Here is a 23770-nt window from a genome sequence, read left to right as displayed (position 1 = left end):
GAAAAAAAACTCTTGTTTAGAACATAATAGAATATTTTAAAATACTTGTAAAACAAAGTAGGTAGTTTACATTTATCAAAAGAAAAAACGTGAAAAACTAGTGAAATAGAATGAAAGGCTTCCATATTTCAAAATCACTTATACAAATTACTATAAAGAAGCCATAAGCAAAAAATCCTAATACCACACATTCCTCAAATCATTGATATAGTGGTTTGATTGTGAATCCAATAAAAAATAGTTTATCTAATCTTAACATTTCATTGACCTCTTCCAGTGGAACAGATCTAAATAGGTTTGTCCCAAATATCTTAGACTTACTGAATTAGGAAATTATAGAAATAAATAGAAGTAAACTTCAAAGCAAAAATCAAAAGTATAATTTAGAAACCATTTTTATAGAAGAATCAATTTAAAAAAAGATTTCTAAAAGATAAAAGGGGTTTTAATCTATCATTTATTTTTCTTAGTTTGGTAAAGAAAATCTGTGCATTGTCTTGGTGACTTATTACATCTACATTCTCACATTTGTCAATAAACATTTTCATTAGAGTATCCTATCTAATAAAAGAGAAACATGGTAATTGGCGTACGACCGCTACTCTTCCCATGGGCTAATCAGCGAGATATGCAAATTAACTGTCAGCCAAGATGGCTGCCGGCAGCCAGGCAGCTTGAAACTAACATGAGGCTTGCTTGCTTCGGTGACGGAGGACTCCAACGTTCCCCGCCTGCCCCTGCAGGCCTCTGAGCTGCAAGCAACTATGTAACAAGCATAGAAGCTAAAGAAAACCCCAGAAACCTGCCGGGCTTCAGCCAGCAGGATCGCAACATTGTAAGCAAAGGCCAGAAACCTACTTTCAGCAGCGGAGGCCTAAGAGCTGGAGCCAAGCCTCAAAGCTAAAGCTGGCCCAGAATAAAAAAAAAGAAAAGAAAAAAGGAAAAAAGGAGTGGTTGGGAGCTTCAGTCACCCCCAGCCTGAAAACAGCCCTCAGCTCCTCACCCAGACTGGCCAGGCACCCCAGTGGGGACCCCCACCCTGAAGGGTGTGTGACCAGCTGCAAACAGCCATCATCCCCTCACCCAGGTTGGCCAGGCACCCCAGTGGGGACCCCCACCCTGAATGATGTGTGACCAGCTGCAAACAGCCATCATCCCCTCACCCAAGCTGGCCAGGCACCCCAGTGGGGACCCCCACCCTGATCCAGGACACCCTTCTGGGCAAACCAGCCGGCACCCACCCATGCACCAGGCCTCTACCCTATATAGTAAAAGGGTAATATGCCTCCCGGCACCGGGATCAGCATGACAGGGGGCAGTGCCCAAACCCCCTGATCGCCCTGCGGCTGTGTGTGTGACAGGGTGCGGCGCCCCAACCCCCGGATCGGCCCTGCTCTGTGTGTGACAGGTTGCGGCGCCCGAACCACCCCCCCCCCCCCCCCCGCGACGGGCCCTGCTCTGTGTGTGACGGGGTGGAGCCATAACCTCCCCATCGGCCCTGCCGTGAGTGTGAGAGTGGTGGCACCCCAACCCCCTGATGGGCCCTGCTCTGTGGGTGATAGAGGGCGGTGCCCCAACCCCCTGATGGGCCCTGCTCTGTGTGTGACAGGGTACAGAGCCCCAACCCCGCTGATGGGCCCTGCTCTGTGAGTGACAGGGGGAAATGCCCCAACCCCCTGATTGGCCCTGCTCTGTGCATGACAGGGTGGTGCCGCAACCTTCACATCGACCCTGCCTTGAGTGTGACAGGGGATGGTGCCCCAACCCCCCAATCGGCCCTACCCTGAGCGTGACTGAGGGTGGAATCACAACCTCCTGATCACCCTGCTCTGTGTATGACAGGGGGCGGTGCCCCAACTCCCCAATCGGCCCTGCTCTGAGCCCGACCAGAGTCTGCACCTAGGGATTGGGCCTGCCCTCTGCCACCCGGGAGCAGGCCTAAGCCAGCAGGTCTTTATCTCCCGAGGGGTCCCAGACTGCGAGAGGGCACAGGCCGGGCTGAGGGACCCCCCTCCCCCCCTGAGTGCACAAATTTTTGTGCACCGGGCCTCTAGTCCTTTATAATAAAAGCCTAATATGTTAAGTGTCCGGTCGTCCAGTTGGCCATTCAACCAATCATAGCATAACATGCTAATAATATGCTAAGGCTGCTCAACCGCTTGCTATGATGTGCACTGACCACCAGGGGGCAGACACTCCAACTGGTAGGTTAACTTGTTGCTGGAGTCTGGCTGATCAGGACTGAGCGAGATGGGTTGGACAGGCCTTGGAGCCCTCCAACGGTCCCTCCCTGGCTGGCCAACCTCCCGCATCCCTCTCTGGCCCCAATTGTGCACCAGTGGGGTCCCTCGACCTGGCCTGCACCCTCTTGCAATCCAGGCTGAGGGACCCCCTCCCCCGAGTGCATGGATTTTGTACACTGGGTCTCTAGTCTACACTAATAAAAGGCAAAGATGCTAATTGAACGTACCTTCGCTACACCCATAAGCCAATCAGAAGAGTATGCAAATTAACCCAAGAAAGATGGCCATTAAATTTGCATACTGCAGGCAGGGCGGCACAGCGCGAGCCGCCACCTGCCCACCGCCATCCGGGCCTCCCGTGTGCGGCCTGGGGCAGTGGGGCGGGACAGTGCAATCCACCGCCTGCCCTGCCGCCATCCGGGCCTGCCATCTGCGACCCGGGGAGCGGCCTAAGGCAGCAGGTGGTTAACTCCCGAGGGGTCCCAGACTGTGAGAAGGCACAGGCCGGTCTGAGGGGAGCCCCCCCTGCCCCCAGCCAGTGCATAAATTTTTGTGCACCGGGCCTCTAGTCTATAATAATAGAAGTGTAATATGCAAATAGACCGAATGGCTGTCCGGACGTCCTTCCTGACAACCTTCCATTTAAAGCCGGGGCTACAGCCACGGGATCGAGGTAGCCACCACACCTGTGAAGGAGGGATCAAGGCAGCTGCAGCGGCTGCGAAGGACTACTCTTGCACGAATTTCATGCATCGGGTCTCTAGTGTGGGAATAAATTGGGATCCATTTTCTTTAAAATGAAGACTTCAGTTATTCAGTAGACTGAGTTTACTCTTTTAAAAAGGACTGAGAAATTACAAAAATAGTAAAAGGTGTAATCTCTCCCTTCAAATGTTTCCAAGATAAGGGTAACTATAATTAGATATAGAAAACCACAGCAGTTATCTGGGAAAAAGATTACAATCTTTTCTGGGGAAACCCAATGCCACCTCCAATACTCAAATTGCAAAACAAAGGCCATCTAAGGACCAGCACACCACTCAGGTAGCTGCTGTGGGATAACATCTTCTGTCCACACCAGAGTGGCTTCCTCTCTGGATTTCTCAGGAAGGTGGCAGCCACACTTCAGTATCTGTCTCTGGTCGAAACCCAGCAAAACAAGATTGTAGGGGCCTCACTCTCAGTTTGCCAAGTTTTTATGGGTAAATCAGAACCTCCCAGGGAGTGTGGTAAGAATGTTTGTCCAATTCTAGGCTCAGAACTAAACCTTAAAAACTTCCAAGAAAGCCTTGTAAATGCAACTGCCTGCTGAGGGACAGTTTAGGAAAGGATGTGATATTTAGTGTATTTTCTGTTAGCACCAGTAAAATCTGGATTTGATCCCAGCTCAGATTTTGACTTGAAGAAGCTATAATCTTTCTCTTAACTAAAGCCTCCACATTTGTGAAATGGGGACATTTTTACCATGCAAACAAAGTTGTCAGAAATATTAAAAGAGATAATACGTATTTACTATCTGGTATAATATTTGGCACCTACCTGGTAGGTCCTCCATAAATCATTAATATTCAATTATATGTTTTAAATTACAGGTTTTCTAATAGTTAAGACCATTCTTTTTTTTCTGTATCAAACTGGGTTTCAGAAAATTAATGTTAGCTTTAGGGAAATAGGTACTGAAATACTAGAAAAGTTCTCAAGTTAGTAGACTAATTGAATTGAGGTGAGATTTACCTGAAAAATATAGAAAAGATTATTTAAGTCAAAGAAAGAATGTTCTGAAGACAAATGAAAGCAAGAGAAAGGAAGACATGACTCATGGAAAAAGTGAAGGCCATTAAAGGCAGGAACAGAAGGAAATGATGAAGGTAAACAAAAAATACATACTGATGAGAGCACAAATTAAGAGCAAGAACTAAGGTTATTTAAGTACGTGGGAAGAAGATAAATAAATCACTGTAGACTATTTTAAAGCATGTAATTACGTGGGGCAATTTATAGTCAATGTAAAGAGTTTGGACAGAAACTGTACTCATTCGAAACAACACCACATAAAGTGAATCAGGAGCGCGCTCTGTTTGCTGAAAAACTAAATGTAAAAGAGCAATGGCAGAGAAACATGAACAGCTTGTTAATACCCTGCATTGCTGAAGTCAGAGATAGCAGGAAGGACATGAAATGCTATCAACAACACAGGAGAAATGAACAGCGGAAGCTCAGAAAGAGCCCATCCAACGCCTACAGCTGAGTCTTAAAATGTAATCAGGAGAGGGTGGCCATTAGAGGTCCAGTTGCTGAAGGGAAAAGGTTCTATAAAAAAGTGGATCACTGGTTATTTTTATAATAATAATATTTGTAGACGGCTAAAATAAAAACATTTTACAACACAAATTATAAGCTAGCACCCCACCCCACCCCAAGCTGATTCTGATGGGTTTTCAAAATCAGATTTTAGATAAAATTTTAGATTTCCAGGTTTTCTTTAAAAAAACCAAGTCTCTGGCACCCTAGGCCCACACACATGGCAATAATTTGGCAGATGAGTAGGCATGTACACTCCAGATCACCACGCTCCCCACCACTCCTTAAGTCAAACCAAATTCAGTCACTTGGAGGCCTATAAACTTTGACTATGCAACCACCGCTGTGTGGGAGAGGGCTGGAAAAAAGGACAATGGCATCTGCCTGAACTTCTGTCCGGGAGAGAGCTGGCCAGATATCATAGTGGCATCTCTTCCCTTGCTCCTCAGGAGGACCTTGGTAGGACAGATATCCCTCCCAATTCTAACTGCCACACATGGTGTGGGAAGAGCCCATTTCACATGTCCTCCCTCCTACCAGTCTTGACATGATTTCTTCTTCATATCATAGTCACAGACATTCTGTTCAGCAAGTCTTCAAGTGGTTTCAAGGGTGGTTATTCTATAATTGACTTGTAATTTTGATGTGGTTGTGTTAGGGGCAGAAATAGAATATTGGGGACCAGCGACAATAAGAAATATTAATCATGTTCTGTTAACCATGATTGTTTTGTTCTGATTAAAGAAAGGGTCCTAACTGGTTTGGCTCAGTGGATAGAGCATCAGCCTGCAGACTGAAGGGTCCCAGGTTCGATTCCGGTCAAGGGCATGTACCTTGGTTGTGGGCACATCTCCAGTAAAGAAAGGACATTCTAACCTGCCTGGGAGTTGTATGCCCTGGGACATGGGAGCTAACATCAGAATGCAGTCCATCCTCCTGTCCCAAGAACTGCCTATCATTATGGAAAGATTTACAACCTCTTGGCTGAAACAATCCAGTCCCAGAGGCATCTGCTCTTTACAACCCTGCTCTTTGTAATCTGGTCCCAGCATTCCCGCCTGGAGGCATCCGCCCTCTGCCACACTCCCCAGCAGCCATGGCTTGTAACCTGTAATGATTATACCTTGCCTACTTTCCCTTGCCTTTACATGTAATCTTTGTCCTTCTACCCAATATAAGCAGTTTGCTTATGGGGAGAAGCAGAGCAGATTGTTGTGGATGACCTGCTGCTCTCCCATACTGCCAGCATTATTGGAATAAATGCTCATATATAATTCAACCCTATCTCTGCTTAATTGGCTCAAGCAGTGACAGGCAGCACAGACCCCTTGGTTGTCTAGTTACAGTTGTGAGAGGAGGTGACCACAGCATTTACCTACTCCTCCATCTTGACTGGAAGTTTCAATGAGTGTTATTTTTAACACTCAAAGGGGACTCGGAGAGACTTTCCACAAGACTATCTACCTGTGCCTATATCCATTTCAATACCAATATATCAGCGATTTTCAACCCATGTGCTGTGTCATACAGGTGTTCCACAAGAGGCACACTGGTATGCTGCTAGAAATTTAAAACATGCACTACCTGACTTCTTTCCTCTTAGATTGTCAAATAAAAAATATGACATCAGCCAACAGAACAATAGCTGTCAGGTGTGAATGAATCAAAATTATACCTACTTTTTTTCAGATTGGCAAAAAACATTTTTTTGGTGAATTTTAGTAATTAGTTTATGTGTATCATGAGATGAAAAGATTGAAGATTGCTGCTATATACACTCATATACAGTTGAGCTTTGAACAATGGAGATTAGGGGTGTCAACTCCCTCACAGTCAAAAATCTACATATAATTTTTGACTCCCCCAAAAGTTCAGTTGTTCTTGGTATCTGTGGAAAACTGATTTCAGGACCCCAACAAATACCAAAATCTATTGATGTTCAAGTCCCTTATAAAAAATGGCACAGAACAATACATCCAGTTGGCCTTCTGCATCTGAGTATTCTCAACTGCACATCAAAAATATTGTTGATGCCCTGGCAGTGTGCTCACTGGTTAGAGCATCGGCCAGCACACCAAACGGTGATGGGCTTGATTCACAGTCAAGGGCAGGTACCTGGATTGTGGGTTCATTCCTCAGTCCATTTGGGGTATGTACTGGAGGCAACCAATCGATGTGCCTCTCTCACATCGATGTTTCTCTCTCTCTTCTCCTCTCCCCTTCCACTCTCTCCCTCCCATTCTATCTAAAAGCAATGGAAATAATATCCTCAGGTTAGGTTTAGAAAAAAAATAAATGTTGATGTGAAACCTGCAGATAGGGAGGGCCAACTGTATGCTATTTATTAAAAAATAAATAAATCCATGTATAAGAGGAGTAGGCAGCTCAAACAATTGTTATTTAAGGGTCAACTGCACAAGTAAAACATTTAGATATACCTTCACTTTATGAAAATATACTAACTTACTAAGCAAGTGAAAACAATAAAAATTAATAAACTTACAAAAGACTGAAGAATTATACTGAAAACTCACCCAGTAAATTAATGCCATCATTTACAATGAGTTGTCCATGACGCAAGTAGTTCAAAATAGGTTCAAAGTACTCAGGACTTCGGTCAATTAAGAAAGCTCCTCTGTGATCTTGCTTATTACCCCAGACACCTGTGTCACCATTAAAATGAAGGAAATCCCCCATAATGAAAAACACAGTTAGAAATTTATGGAAGAAAAATTGTGGAACATAACAGTAAGTTTTTTCTTGTGTAAAAATGTTGCTATTATTAAAAAGTAAAGAAGGACAAAAGATATAAAGTCAATACAAATAGATCACACAAAATGTAAAAATCCTATGTTGCACTCACCTTTGTCCTTAAACATGTGGGCCAGCATACTGTCGGGTTCTTTGTTCACTAAAGTGCTCCTAAGAATTCAGGGAAAAAAATTGATTTCTCCATTTGTCTTTATAAACAAACATATTTAAGTCAAGAGTATATTCGATCCCAGCTGTTCTCTCAAAAAGATGCATGCTATAACCTGGTAGGAGTGATGCTGGGAAACAAAAATGTGCAGTAAGTTGCCATTTATCAAAATCTCTTCTATTCTGGCACTTCCTTTGACTTATACATTGTTTTAGTTTCCTTTTTTTAAAAAAATGATTCTATCCATCTTGCAAGCTATTATATCACAATATTCTTGATCTAAACTTATATTTTCCTATGCCTTTAATATAAGCACTTGTAGTCTCTATGAATTTTAATATTATTAATTTTTACTTGCAATGCATATGTATTACTGAATCTCTAAAAAGCATGTTCTACAGTACTAATCATGCTTTCTCTGGAATGATCTGTGAATTATTTTTCTTCTCTTTTCTTTAAAATAAAGTTTCTAAAAAATAGTTTCCAATAACAGTATATTTAAGCAGCATTTCAATATCTTCTAAGGAAATCAGTAAACTGAAGAACAAATGATACATAGTGCCCCCTGACACACAGCTATACACATGCACACGCACCTACCGTGTAGTGGTAAAGTAACGCCCTCCAACATTTAATGTAAGCCAGTCTGTGTGAGATCCTGACAACCCTTCTGGTAGTTTAGAATCTGTCTGAGGATCTAGAGAGAACAAGTAGAAAATAATAAATTTAATTGGTATTTGGGGAAATGGCAATAGCATGATTTTTAAAACTAAAAACACACATAAAAGTGTACCAGAGCTATCAGGACAACAAAACCCATACCTATAGACAACATCTAAATCAAAATTAGATGATAAGGTATTCCCATCAACACTGATAGGAAGAGAGCAGCATGTTATTAGCATCTGTGCAGGAAGAAGCTGAGAGAAACAACAGAGTACCCGATGAATGTAAGAATCCAAAGGAATCTACAAATATTCACTTCAAAGCTCAGCAAGTCCATTTAAGAAATATAGACTGAAAGTGGGAGGGGTATGCCCACTTCTATCATCAGTAATACAAGTAGTTTGCAGTAAGATCTGAAGAGGCTGGAAATGAACTCTCAGAACCTACTGGCCAAAACTCCCTTTCAGGACAAAGTCCCATAGTGCAGATAAGATGTTGGGAAAAGCATTCAAGTTGAATGGAATAGAGGCAAAAAAAAAAAAAAAAAGGATTACAGAAAAAGTCATAAAGGTTCTACATTCTAAAGAACCAGAACATATAAGAAGGGGAGTTCCATTTTTTAACACTTCACACAGAAACACAGAAAAGGGAACTCTAGAGCCATGAAATGAGAAAAACTTTCCTAATTCAGCCCTCCCTTCACAAGTTAAAGAAAACTATCTTCACATAAAACTGATGAGCAACAAAAAAGGATTGAGATAAAATTCCATATAAAATTTTTTAAGAGAATAAGAATTACATTCTTATAGACAATGAAAGTGTCAAAAAGAAATGCCTACAAAATAGATTAAAAACCATAACCTAATATTCCAAAACATGCTAAAAGAAGTGAATAATACAAGATATAATAACATAAATCAGAATTATAAAATTCAGAAATGAAGTGTGAGAACTCAGAAGACAAGTGAAAATAAAAAGAAAAATTTTGGAAATGAAGATTAAACTAGAAGACACACAGGGGTCAATAAACACAAAAGACAATGTCTTAAGGGAAATAAAAGATACAAAAGGGAAAAGCTTTAGAAATAAAAAAGAAATAAATGATAAGGACTTGATAGAAAATTTCAAATATATTAGATAAATGTTCAAGATGCAACATACATACAATAGGAGTCCTGGAAGATTAGACAGGGAACAAAATAAATATCCTATCTAAAAATAGACAAACATGGTAATTAACCACACCTCCACTATGCTTCTCATTGGCTAATCAGGGCGATATGCAAATTAACTGCCAACCAAGATGGCGGCCGGCAGCCAGGCAGCTGAAGCGAATATGAGGCTTGCTTGCTCCAGTGAAGGAGGAAGCCAAGGTTCCCCGCCTGCCGCAGCCGGGCTCTAAGCTGCACTCTAAGCAACAATGTTGCAATTATAGAAGCAAAACAAACCTCAGATACCTGGTTTCAGCCAGCCAGCCTCAGAGCTGGAGCCGCAACAAAGTTTCAATTTCGGAAGGTAAATAAATCCCAGAATAAAAAAAAAAAAGAAAAAAGGGAGAGACTGGGAGCTTCAGTTACAGGCTTGGCCTGCCTGAAAACAGCCCTCAGCCCCTCATCCAGGCTGGCCAGGCACCCCAGGGGGGAACCCCACCCTGAAGGGGGTGCGGGCAGCCTGAAAACAGCCCTCAGCCCCTCATCCAGGCTGGCCATGCACCCCGGTGGGGACCCCCACCCTGAAGGGGGTGCGAGCAGCCTGGAAACAGCCATCAGCCCCTCTTCCAGACTGGCCAGGCAACCCAGTGGGGACCCCCACCCTGAAGGGGGTGCGGGCAGCCTGAAAACAACCATCAGCCCCTCATCCAGGATGGCCAGGAACCCCAGTGGGGACCCCCACCCTGAAGGGGGTGCGAGCAGCCTGAAAATAGCCATCAGCTCCTCACCCAGGCTGGCCAGGCACCCCAGTGGGGACCCCCACCCGGAAGGGGCTGCAGGCAGCCTGAAAAGAGCCCTCAGCCCCTCATCCAGGCTGGCCAGGCACCACAGTGGGGACCCCCACCCTGAAGGGGGTGCGGGCAGCCTGAAAACAGCCCTCACCCCCTCATCCAGGCTGGCCAGGCACCTCAGTGGGGATCCCCACCCTGAAGGGGGTGTGGAGAACCTGAGAACAGCCATCAGCCCCTCATCCAGGCTGGCCAGGCACCCCAGTGGGGACCCCCACCCTGAAGGGGGTGCGGGCAGCCTAAAAACAGCCATCAGCCCCTCATCCAGGATGGCCAGGCACCCCAGTGGGAACACCCACCCTGAAGGGGGTGCGGGCAGCCTGAAAACAGCCATCAACCCCTCATCCAGGCTGGCCAGGCACCCCAGTGGGGACCCCCAGACTAAAGGGGGTGTGGGCAGCCTGAAAACAGCCCTCAACCCCTCATCTAGGCTGGCCAGGCACCCCAGTGGGGACCCCAACCCTAAAGGGGGTGCGAGCAGCTTGAAAACAGCCATCAGCCCCTCTCCCAGGCTGACCAGGCACCCCAATGGGACCCCCACCCTGATCCCCACCATTCAGGGCAAACCAGCTGGCCCCCACCCGTGCACCAGGCCTCTAACCTATATAGTAAAAGGGTAATATGCAAACTGACCCTAACAGCAGAAAGACAGGGAATGACTGGTCACTATGACACACACTGACCACCAGGGGGCAGACGCTCAATGCAGGAGCTGCCCCCTGGTGGTCATTGCGCTCCCACATGGGGGAGCTCTGCTCAGCCACAAGCCAGGCTGATGGCTGCCAGTACAGCAGTGGTGGTGGGAGCCTCTCCCGCTTCCTCAGCAGCGCTAAGGATGTCCAACTGCAGCTTAGGTCTGCTCCCCGCTGGCAAGTGGACATCCCCCGAGGGCTGCCAGAGGGATGTCTGATTGCCATCTTAGGCCCAATCCCCGGGGAGCAGGCCTCAGCCAGCAGGTGGTCATCCCCTGAGGGGTCCCAGACTGCGAGAGGGCACAGGTCAGGCTGAGGGACCACCCCCCCGAGTGCACAAATTTTTGTGCACCAGGCCTCTAGTGTAATATAAACTTCAAAAAAATGTTACGAAATTAAAAAGATTTGAAACTACATATTAAAAGGGCTCACCATGTATTTGAAAGAATCAATCCAGAACAACCCAGAACATCCACAAAAAGTCTACTATAATCACTGTAATTTAAAGCAGGAGACTAAACATTCGAGTGACTTAGGAAAGATAATCACTTATGAAAGATCAGATTTTTTTTTTGACATAGATATTTTAAGCCAGAATAAAATGGAGTAACATATTTCAGATATTTAAAGGAAGAAAATGTGTGGACCAAGTAGTTTTTAACTGCTTCACTGAGTTATAATCGATATGCAATAAACTACCCATTATTAAAATTTACCAATTAACTTTTGACATATGATAATATATCCAGTCAAGCTAAATTTGAAAATTTTATTTATTTACTGACTTTTAGAGAGAGATAGGAAGAGGGGAGAGAGAAACAAAAACATCCACTTGTTGTTCCATGTATTTATGCATTAATTAGTTGATTCTTGTATGTGCCTGACCGGGGAGAGAACCTGCAACCTTGGTGTGTCAAGATGACACTCTAACAAACTGAGCTACTGGCCAGGGCCCAACTGACTTGAAAGTGTAGAAGCCAAAATACTTATTATCATGCAAGATGTCATAGAACATTGTTCTCACAATATATAAGGAATTTACTGGAGAATAAGTTTCAGACAACCATTGGAGCATCAACATAAGGAATGGAGGTAAAAATTAAATACACTTGAGGAGTAAAACTAAGAGATAGTTTGAAAGGAGAGCATATAGTTTATAATAGCTATATATTTTGACAATGTAGAAAAAATAACAATCTTTTTTTTAAAAAATATATTTTATTGATTTTTTACAGAGAGGAAGGGAGAGAGAGAGAGAGAGTTAGAAACATCGATGAGAGAGAAACATCTATCAGCTGCCTCCTGCACCCCCCCCACTGGGGATGTGGGCAACCCAGGTACATGCCCTTGACCGGAATAGAACCTGGGACCTTTCAGTCCGCAGGCCGACGCTCTATCCACTGAGCCAAACCGGTTTCAGCAACAATCATTTTTTAAGTAAGGGGAGAAAGGAATGAACATTTGCAAAAATGTTTAACTTTCTTTAGAATTCATATTGGTAATGAAAGTACTGGGATTTTTACTGACACATTTATGTGTTTTATGTGGGATGAAGTAAATGAGTGACATTATTCTACTAGAGGCCCAGTGCATGAAAATTCATGCACTGGAAGGGGGAATCCCTCAGCATGGCCTGCCCCCTCTCGCAGTCTGGGACCCCTCAGGGGTGGGAGGCGACCTGGTGATCAGGGGAAGGTGATGCCCCATCACACCTCTGATGCTGCCACTGCCGGCAGCGCAAGCCTCGGCCGGGCCTGGTTACCTGAGCCTCGGGCGGCCCTGGGGGGGTGCTGGGCAGCTCCCATCCAAGGCTTGCCTGTGTCTCAGGCCAGCCCTGGGTGGCTGAGGGAACTGGGGGACTCTGGAGACAGGCGCACGGAGCAGCCGGGCCCACCTGGGCGGGCCTGGTCTTGCCATGCGCCTGCGCCCCAGCGGGGCTGAGGGGACTGGGCACCGCCATCTTGTGGCTGTGGGCTCTGCCATCTTTGAGGGTGAGGCAGTCAATGAGCATATTCCCTCCTTATTGGCTGTGGGTGCCACCATCTTTTTGGCAGCATGAGGGTCAATTAGCATATTCCCTCTTCATTAGATAGGATCATTCCCAATGTCCCTGAAAAATCAAGATTACTGATATGGAAGAAAGGAGATATAAAAGTTAAATAAAAATCTTATTATCCTGATTATAAACTGGAAGTATTAGCATAAATCCATGAGATAAGCTCTATATATTATGTTATATATAAAGATTTATATCATAAAAGGTACTGTATATTATATATAAATTTTATCTCTGGCTAGCATGTATTTCCAACTCTGTCTACCAAAAACCCTAGTAACAGTGATAAACCCAATAACAATGAGCCTCCCTAGTACCCAGATTGGGTCTTGAGTTGATATTTCTCACTAAAAGAAATCAAGGCCCTAGCTCAGGGGCGGGCAAACTTTTTGACTCGAGGGCCACAATGGGTTCTTAAACTGGACCGGAGGGCCAGAACAAAAGCATGGATGGAGTGTTTGTGTGAACTAATATAAATTCAAAGTAAACATCATTACATAAAAGGGTACGGTCTTTTTTTTTTTTAGTTTTATTCATTTCAAACGGGCTGGTTCCGGCCCGCGGGCCGTAGTTTGCCCACGGCTGCCCTAGCTGGTTTAGCTCAGTGGATAGAGCGTCGGCTTGGGACTAAAGGGTCCCGGGTTTGATTCTGGTCAAGGGCGCATGCCGGGTTGTAGGCAGCCCATCAGTGATTCTCTCTCATCATTGATGTTTCTCTCTCTCCCTCTCCCTTCTTCTCTGAAACCTATATATATATATATATATATATATATATATATATATATATATATATATATATATATATGGCTAATATGCAAAGTGTCCCCTCGGGGGTCCAACCGGGAGAATGGGAGTTCAATCACTCCCTATGATGTGCGCTGACTACCAGGGGTCAGTGTGGAACATGGCGGGCGACCAGCAGTGGTGGCGGGGCACTGAGGGAGTGAGGGAAGGACAAGGAGGTGGGGAAACTGCACAGTGGCGGTGCGTGGGAGGCAAGGGAAGGAGGAGGCGGGGAGGCGGGGAGCCTGATCAGCCCTGATCTCCGGCCAGACCTAGGGGCCCTAGCTGTGCACGAATTTTGTGCACCGGCCCTCTAGTATTAAAAAGAAAAGAAAAGAAATCAAGGCTTCTGAGAAAAAACATTGATCAGGATCTAGGACAGGAGAAGTGTAAGATGAACACCTTGTTATTCCAGATAGTAGGGAGCTATAAAAGACTAATGAGGTTGAGTTAAAAGGATTTGAAGAGGTTTCCACTGGCCCAAAGTAGGATAATCCAGATATCAATTAATGCAGAGGATGAAAATAAATATACCAAATATTTTTAAATCCAACGATTCATAAGGATGAAATAAAAATAAACACTAATTGATTGCTTTTTATTTTGTTTGTATGTATGCAATGAACCAATTACATGACGCTTGCTTGCCAATCACTCTGTTAGGCTAATGGATAACAGAAGATCAGAAAATTTTTTTTGCTGCCAAGTAGAGAGGGAGAAGAGTATACACTTACTTCTAAGTGGGCAACTACCAGTACCATGATCCTGAGATCTACCTCCACTCACCAAGTACAATTACTATGATGGCTTAAAAAACATACTTAAATTTTCAGGGTTTAATTGAGTGGAGCTAAATATATCAACTATTTGCTAAGAATATTTACTGTATTTAAGCCTTTTACAACTGTAGAAGCTTTCTTCTGAATCAAATGGTAATGTGTATATGTTCAAGTGTATGACACCAAGCAATTTTTGACTGATCGTATTTGACCACTATGAAGGATTGTCAAACATTACTTATGCAGTAATACATGCTTAAAAATATGTAATATGAAACTTATAGAAATTGTAACAACTACTATGAAAGAAAATTTCAAAACAATTATAATTTCTAAAACCAAAAGTACCGTATAATTTCATATTTAATGAATGTGTACACATCCAGAGCATTTTAAAGGCACGTAAAAGATAAGGTACCTATACTAAATATGATCATACAATTCAAATTAAACATTTACTTAACACACATACCCAATGCAGAATCAAAACAGGTATGAAGTTTTGAATCCTACCACAAAATATTTTTTAATGTTAAGCCATGTTAAACATGTAATCTCACCTTTTTTGTTTTGACAGACAAAAATGGCTTTTAAGGAAGTCACTTACCAATGAATGGCTCTCCTTCACACACAAACAAAACGTCATCATCCCTGAGGGAAATAAAAATTTGAAAAGGTACCATCAACATCCAGAAATCACATGAATTATCTGTTTTATACAGAACTGTTCCTTAGAATTATGTAGAAGACAGGTTTGCAAATTGGACTATGTAAATTTCCAGTGCTTTCTTTGTTAAACACCCTCTACACACACACTTAACTATCCTTGGATTTAAACTCAAGTAAGATCCAGAACATGAAAGTACTTTTGAAATGGAAAACAAGTCAACAAAACAAAACTTACTAGATAATTATATAGATTATTATTAATTAAGCTTTCTTATCAATTGAAGAATGTACTGTTATGTTTAAAGGATATGATTAAAGCCCTAGCCAATTCTTCTTTTTTTACTTTAATTCTATAATACTATATAAATTACTGGAGTTTTCTCCCATATCATCAGCTGCTTTGTGCTTTGGAAAGGAAAATAAATTTCTGTATTAAATTTAGGAAGAATATATGAAAGTAACTGCTGTAAACACTCACCTACTCTACACCCACCACACCCCCAAATGTAAATGACTGCACATAATCTGAAGTCCTGGATTACCAGTGATATCCTCCTCTCTTCTCCTGCCCCAACCCATCCCACTATTACTATAATAAGTAAGTTACCGGATTGTTCTGTGACCCACAAATTATTAAACAGGTATATATTTTATAGTTCGGAAGGCTTATGACCCTCTATGTTGCAGAAATTTTTATTTCCTATAAAACATCACAGGAACACACTGAATTTTTCTTATAAATGAAGTCTTTTTAAGAAATAATTCCACAGCTTGACTCATTTATGCATAAAAACGGAAAGAATATGGAAGATAGATATTGAAAAACTAAAAATTCCTCCTATTTTATTTGGATTTTAAATAAGTATCTTTTAAATTTATAACTATTTCTACTTGTTCACAAGGCCAGTTAACTTTTTAAGACTAGTATGAAAATTTGTTTTCTTCTCTTTAACAAAAATCAGCTAGCAACTGTATGGCCTAGATAGTTATTTTCTCAGATGTTTAGTTTTTTAATTTATAAAATGAAGGGACTAGAAGTTATGAACTTCAAAGGCAGTATATTATACTGAAAAGTCATTATGACCTATATTTAAATGAAAATTAAGCTTTGTATACTATTATAATGTAGAGCATATTCTTTTAACTCCATCAATTTTCTTTGAATCTTCACCCGAGGATATGAGGATATGCTTACTGACTTTAGAGAAACGGGAAGAGAGAGAAAAAGAGAGAGAGAGAGAGAGAGAGAGAGAGAGAGAGAGAGAAAGAGAGAGAGAGAAACATCAATGTGACAGAGAGAACATCAATTGGGTGCCTTCAATATGTGCCCTGGCTGGGGATTAAACCCAAAACCTAGGTATGTGCCCAGGCCAGGAATTGAACCCGCAACCTTTTAGTGTATGGGACAATGCTCCACACTGGCCAGGGCTCACTCCATCAATTTTTTTTTTAAAAACCCCATTATTTGCCAATGAAATGAGATAAAGTGGGCAAAGCAAATACAACCTAACTGGCACATTGTCAGTAATTTGTGTTCCCTTTCTGTATTTGTTAAGCCTCAAAATTCTATGATCCTATGAGGATGGATGAGGTAAACTAGATACTTGTTTTAAAGAGATAATTCTGCCTGGGATATTTAAAAAACTGAACCAAGCCCTAGCTGGTTTGGCTCAGTGGATAGAGCATCGGTCTGTGGACTGAAGGGTCCCAGGTTCGATTCTGTCAAGGGCACATGCCTGGGTTGCAGGCTCGATCCCCAGTGTGGGGTGTGCAGGAGGCAGCCGATCAATGATTGTCTCTCATCATTGATGTTTTTTTTTTCTCTCTCTCTCTCCTTTCCTCTCTGAAATCAATAAAAATATATTTAATATATTTAATAAAAAGAAAAAAAAACTGAACCCAAAAACAAACTACTATTGTGACAGATCATTGATGAGTTAACTCTGCTTAGCAAGTTTCCACCAAAGTAGTGAGTATTTATAATCCTATATAATAAAAGCCTAATATGCTAAGTGTCTGGTCATCCATTCAACCAATCAAAGCGTAATATGCTAATGATATGCTAAGGTCGTTTAACCGCTCACTATGATGTGCACTGACCATCAGGGGGCAGACAGTCAACCGGTCAACCAGTCGCTATGATGTGCACTGACCACCAGGGGGCAGACACTCTGACCAGTAGGTTAGCTTGCTGCTGGGGTCCGGCTGATTGGGACTGAGCGAGATGGGCTGGACACACCCTGGAGCCCTCCCGCGGTCCCTCTCTGGCCCTGATCATGCACCGGTCGGGTCCCTCGGCCTGGCCCGCTCCCTCTCACAATCCCGGACCCCTCAGGGGATGTCGGAGAGCCAGTTTTGGCCCAATCCCACAGGCCAGGCCAAGGGACCCCACTGGTGCATGAATTCATACACAAGGCTTCTAGTTTATAAATATTTGTAATATTTATAAAATTCAAAGCATTCTTAGGAAATCAATTGAACAATAAGCAGAGGCACATAAAATTAAAGAGATCAATTAGATTTTTTACTTTAGTATGTTTTTTTGTTGATAATAGAGAGGCAGAGAGAGGGAGAGATAAAAACATCAAAGATGAGAATCATTAATTGGCTGCCTCCTGCATGCCTCCTACTGGGGATGGAGCCTGCAATCCAGGCATGTGACTGTGACTGGAATCGAACCCTGGACACTTCAGACCGCAGGCTGATACTCTATCCACTAAGCCAAACCAGCTAGGGCAGATTTCTAACATTAAAAAATGCATGTCTTATTAGAGTCATTTCTAGTGCCATAAAGAAATTCCTCATAACCATATATGAACTATGCAGAGAGACTATTAATATATTGGAATGTACTGAGGATTTTCTATCTGATCAATACATCCTAAGTTCAAATGATTTAAATTCCAAAGAGCAAATAGTAGGCAATCACTTGCCAAAATCTTACTCTTTAACAGTGATTAAACCATTGTGTCAGGGAACTAGCATAGCACCAAGAAGCTCAGAGCGCAGAGTGGAAAGTTTATGAAAAGTGAAATTTACCTGATCAAAGCAATATCATCAATCAGTCCACCTTTCCCATTATACACACTAGTGGCTTTTATGCCAAGTTTACTGCTGGCCACTGAGAGTAAATCAGATAAAGTTCCATATACAGCAACCACCTGTAAAACACACCAGATTAATTTGAACAATTTGCATAATGAATTTCATCACTCATAAATCATAAAGTATCACACTATAAACTGGACTAAAATGAGATTATCATGTAAAAGAAGATTTTGAGAGGTTCTTGAGTGTTCCTTTCTCTTCTATGACAAATATTTACTGAGTGCCTAATATGGCTGAAATCTAAAACTAAAGAATCAGAAATTGTCTGACTAGAAGCAAACTACAACCTTAACGTATGTTAAATAGTGCTCCAGTTATGCTGCCTGTCGACTTGAGACAAATTATTTAACCTCTTTATGCTTCTGTTGCTTTACCTAGAAAAGAAAATTGTCGCACCTACATCAGAAGGTTGAAATGAGCTAATGCATAGTTAAGAGCTCAGCAAAGTGCTTAGACCTGTTAAATCTTTATAGTGTTTTTACATTATTCTTTTGCTATAGAAATGGTTTATTTGAAAAACTAGAGGCCCAATGCACGAAATTCGTGCAAGGGACTCCGAGGGCCCAGGCGGCTGCCACCTCGCCCCAGGGCCCTCGCAGCCCCGGCTTTGTCCGAAGGTTGTTAGGAATGTCATCCAGAATGTTGTTTGGCCATCTGGTCTAATTAGCATATTACCTTCTTATTATTATAGATAGGAATGATTTATTGCTGTTTATTATAACATTTATTACATCAATTACCATATGAAAGGTAACAACTTCCCACCTCATTTAATTCCTCAATAACTACTTATTTTATAAAAGCCAGACTTTAGCGAACATTCTAAATACAGCAAGCAGCTGGGTTTGATCTATCCAGCTGAACTGATCTGTCCTGCGTTCAATCAGGCAGTCTGATGTGTGTGTGAGGTATGTGCAATTGCTTAGGTAGGGGGTTGAAAATCTCTACATGAAGTGAATTTCTTGCTCCAGTCCTAATTGTAACTATGGATTCCCAGCAGCTGAGTTGTATAGTTGTACCCTTATCAGTTAGGATTTCTGAATGTTATGAATAAAAAGTAGGCAAGGAGCTGAACATGAAGCATTTATAGCCAATTGACTTCCCACAGGATATTGGATAAACATGCCATATGAAACGAGAACCGGGCTGGGCCTTTGCTCGCCAGTGACTGGAGTATAGTAGGCACTGAATTTTTAGTTAAATAGTGAAGTTAATAGCTGGGTATGGAGGGAGTTGTTTGCTAATCTAGCAGCATGCAATCTTTCAATAGCAGAGTACTCAGATTCCAATTGTTTCCTCTTGTATCATAAGGATAAAAAAACAGATAATTGTTCCAAGTATTTGGGGGAAGGGTTGTAGGCAAGCACACTTTAAAGGGGACTAAGTGAATTATTAAAATAATGCACAACCCAATGGATAAATAGCATGTGGTATATACATACAGTGGAATATTATTCAGCCATACAAATAATGATACTACAATATGGGTGAATCTGGCAAACATTATACTAAGTGAAATAAACCAGACAATAAAAGGACAAACATTGTGTGATTCCACTTATATGAGGTAATTAGGACAGGCAAATTCACAGAGACAAAGTAGAATAAAGGTTACCAGGGCAGAGAGGGAAATGGAGAGTCACTGCTTAATCAATAGAGTTTCTGTTTGGGATGATGAAATAGATTTGGAAATATAGATCTGGTCTCTGTTTGGACTCACGGTTTTTCCTTGCGGCGGCGTAAAACCTAAGAGAACCTACATTTTATATGACTTTTTAAAAAATACAAAATTAAATTGTTTTCTACTTCCATATGATTTTTTTTTCCTGTGGGTCAGTTGTATCCTAATGAAAATAAAGACCACCCACCTGCTCTAAAAATTTAGAAGCCACTAGTTACAAGAAGCTATTTAAATTTTAACCTATTAAAATTAATTAAAAGTTAAAATTCAGTTCATCTGTCACACTAGCCCTTCCTTCCCAAGAAACTCCAATTCCTTTCCCTCTCTTGCCTCTCCTCACCCGATCCCTTTTGGTTTTTAATATTTAAATGTTTACATTCATTTCTGTATTTCTGTGCTCAAAAGCCACAGTAGCTAGTGGTTACCATGCTGAATAGCACGGGTATGGAATATTTCCACCATCACAATTGGATAGTGCTGTTCCAAAGAGCAGAGGAAAATTAAGAACAAAGAAATATCTATTTTAATTCTGTTAGGCTTGACCATGCTATAGCAATGCATAGCAACAAAGTGATAGAACCTGTTTATATTGGAGGGTTGAGGGGCTGCCTTCTTTCCTTTCTTCCCCATTGAAGTAAAATTTGATTATAAGACAGGAAAAAGCCATGTATAGAGTCATGCAATTCTCAGGGCAATCAAAGCACAATAGGAGTTTCCTTGTAGGTTGCAAAAATAATACAACATGGGTGAATCTGGAAAACATTATGCTAAGTGAAATAAACCAGACGATAAAAGGACAAACACTGTATGGTTTCAATCCAGTTTAACTTTTACTTCATTATCACTTAAATCAACCCTCATATACTTTAAACACAATTTATCATTTGACTAACATATTTTTCTGATCTGACTTTCTGTCTAGACTGTAAAGGTTTGACTCAAAAGTTTTTATGCATTCTTTGAATACAGGTAACCAACTATCCTCTGGGATGCTGATGAGCAGCACTCAAGTTTAGCCAAAGTGCTACCCTCCTCTTTGAAGCCAGAAAAATAACCACAGCCAGTTTAAAAAGAAGGATCCACTAGATTAAATGTTACACTACCAGGCTTATAGTAAGCCTTTGACAAATACTTAAATGGTGGATGAAATTTTCATTGCTTTCAGAGTGTTGAACTGGGACATGCCTTTTTTTGTGTGTGTTATATTTATCTGTCTTTTCCACTGACATTAAATTGAAACACAAAGTATATAGTATATATCCAATTCTAAAGTGATATTCATAAAATTACTGAAAGTGGCTGTCTTTGGATAATGGAATTATGGTAGACTTATTTTCTTATGAACTTTTGCTTTGTTTTCCAGATCTGTTACAATGAACTTGTGTTACTGATTTAATAAAGGACAAAAGTTATAATTTATTTGAGGTTGCCATTGCTCTAGATCAGGGCTGGGGGACCCTTTTTCTACCAAAGGCTATGTGGATATTTATAACATCATTCTTGGGCCATACAAAATTATTAACTTAAATATTAGCCTGCTGTATTTGGTCAAACATTTAATTAACTCACCCCTAATGCCTTGGCTGGATCAGATCAAATGATTTCAAGGGACCCAAGGGCCAGACGTTCCCTACCTTGCACTTGCTTTAGAAATAAAAATTATTTTTTGCAGTTGACAATCTAGCAATTGACAATTTCCTTTAAATAAAATAAGCAGAGGGCCATCAACTAGAGAAAATGAAACTTAAGTTAATGCAAATAATAATTCTGTAAATTTGAAAATGCCCCTTAAATTGGACTAATATACCTGTTTTTCACTTGGAGGGGATTTTTGGCTTTTTTTTTTTTTTTTAACTAGATCACTTTAGTTTGACTTTTTTTCTAATACTTTTATTGATTTCAGAGAGGAAGGGAGAGGGAGAGAAAGATAAAAACTTCAATGATTGGCTGCCTCCTGCACACCCCCCATTGGGGACTGAGCCTGCAACCTGGCATGTGCCTTGACCAGGAATCAAACTGTGACCTTCTGTTATATAGGTCGGTGCTCAAACCACTGAGCAATGCTGGCTGGGCTAATGTGACTCTTGAGCATACTAATTATATTGAATTTTATAAAACTAATATTCTAAAGCTCTTTCATATAAACGAATCAGAATATCAGATTTAAAAATAGTCTGTTTAAAGAAGATTCAAACAGACTAGTACATGATGTATTTTTCTTTATATAACAACTTTGTTGGAAAAAAGCAGCAATGGCAATCTTGTATATATCATGGATATGTTCTAATTGTTATATACTAAGTTTACTTTGGTCCTCACACAGCGGCTGAGCATTTGTAAAATGGTCAAGATCATAATGGTTATTTGCTTCATGTGCATTATACTCCCCAGTGGGGACCTGAAATTTCCATGTCGCTTTACTAACTTAGGCACTATACTAGGGGTCCTCAAACTACGGCCCGCGGGCCACATGCAAATACAAATATTGTATTTGTTCCCGTTTTGTTTTTTTACTTCAAAATAAGATATGTGCAGTGTGCATAGGAATTTGTTCATAGTTTTTTTTTAAACTATAGTCCGGCCCTCCAACGGTCTGAGGGACAGTGAACTGGCCCCCTGTTTTAAAAGTTTGAGGACCCCTGCACTATACTATACCTAGAATGAAAGCACTCTTTGGAGTAAATTGAGAAACACATCTGTTAAAGTTCATGACCACTATAATATACTGCTATTTAACTTAATCACTTCTAAATTTCAGGACCTATGATAAGTGAAAGCTATCTATCAATTGAGAAAATAAATGGTATATTATGCACAGCAGGACTTTTCAGTTTAATGTAAGTTTTAAATTTGCCTTTAAATACCATTTTCAAATTGTAGCCTATGTTAATAAAATTCAAAAGTTAAAACCTGCACATGTATTTAAAACATTTTTTATATCCCCACAATATCTATTACATAATACACAATCGATAAATACTTGTTAAATTTATGCACGCCAATTTAAATTACTGCAAATAATCAATTACAATGACTAACTTAATGTAGAGCTCAACTTACTCTACTTACACATTTAGTTGAATACATTTAAAAAATTTAAAATGAATTTGTTCCTAAAAAAGATTACATTAACTCTAGACCAGGGGTGGGCAAACTTTTTGACTCGAGGGCCACAATGGGTTCTTAAACTGGACCGGAGGGCTGGAACAAAAGCATGGATGGAGTGTTTGTGTGAACTAATATAAATTCAAAGTAAACATCATTACATAAAAGGGTACGGTCTTTTTTTTTTTTTTAGTTTTATTCATTTCAAACGGGCAGAATCCGGCCCGTGGGCCGTAGTTTGCCCACGGCTGCTCTAGACCAAAAAGGCAAATACTAAAATATTAAAAATTAAAAAGTCTGAAAACACCAAGTGTTGAAGAGGATGTGGATCAATGGGAAGGTTTATTCAATGCTGGTGGGACATAAATTAATGCAATGACATTGAAAAATAATTTGGCACTATTTTGTAAAATTAAAACATTCACACACCCTAACACCCAATAATTACAACTTAAATATATAGAAGCCATGGTTCTCAAATGTGTAGTTCCTAGACAGGCAGCTGGAACTAAGGGAATATGTTAGCAACTCAAATCCTAGTCCCACCCCAGACCTACTAACACTGAAACTGTGGGGGTGGGATCCAGCAATGTGTTTTCTCAGTTGCTCCAGGTAATTCCAATGCATGCTATAAAGTCTGTGAACCATGGCCCTAGAAAAATGCTTGCATGTGTATCAAGATACATACATATGTATATACATATGTATATATATATATGTGTGTGTGTATATATATATATATATATGCATATTCATGGAGCAATGTTA

At 41.1% G+C, this 23770-nt stretch overlaps 1 protein-coding gene across 1 annotated transcript in view; it reads right to left on the bottom strand.

The window, feature by feature from the left end:
• The window catches only part of KCTD9 (potassium channel tetramerization domain containing 9), a 48842-nt gene that overhangs the window by 20735 nt on the left and 4337 nt on the right, over positions 1-23770 (bottom strand). The window contains exons 2-6 of the mRNA XM_059695953.1: positions 18148-18269; positions 15047-15090; positions 8065-8161; positions 7408-7466; positions 7079-7207 (exon numbers count right to left, since the gene is read on the bottom strand). Of these exons, the coding sequence (XP_059551936.1) occupies positions 7079-7207; positions 7408-7466; positions 8065-8161; positions 15047-15090; positions 18148-18269 (451 nt within the window). The remainder of the gene's footprint in view (positions 1-7078; positions 7208-7407; positions 7467-8064; positions 8162-15046; positions 15091-18147; positions 18270-23770) is intronic.

Source organism: Myotis daubentonii, chromosome 5 (assembly GCF_963259705.1).
Source record: "Myotis daubentonii chromosome 5, mMyoDau2.1, whole genome shotgun sequence".
NCBI classification, from domain to species: domain Eukaryota; kingdom Metazoa; phylum Chordata; class Mammalia; order Chiroptera; family Vespertilionidae; genus Myotis; species Myotis daubentonii.
This window is presented reverse-complemented; position numbering and strand designations above follow the sequence as displayed.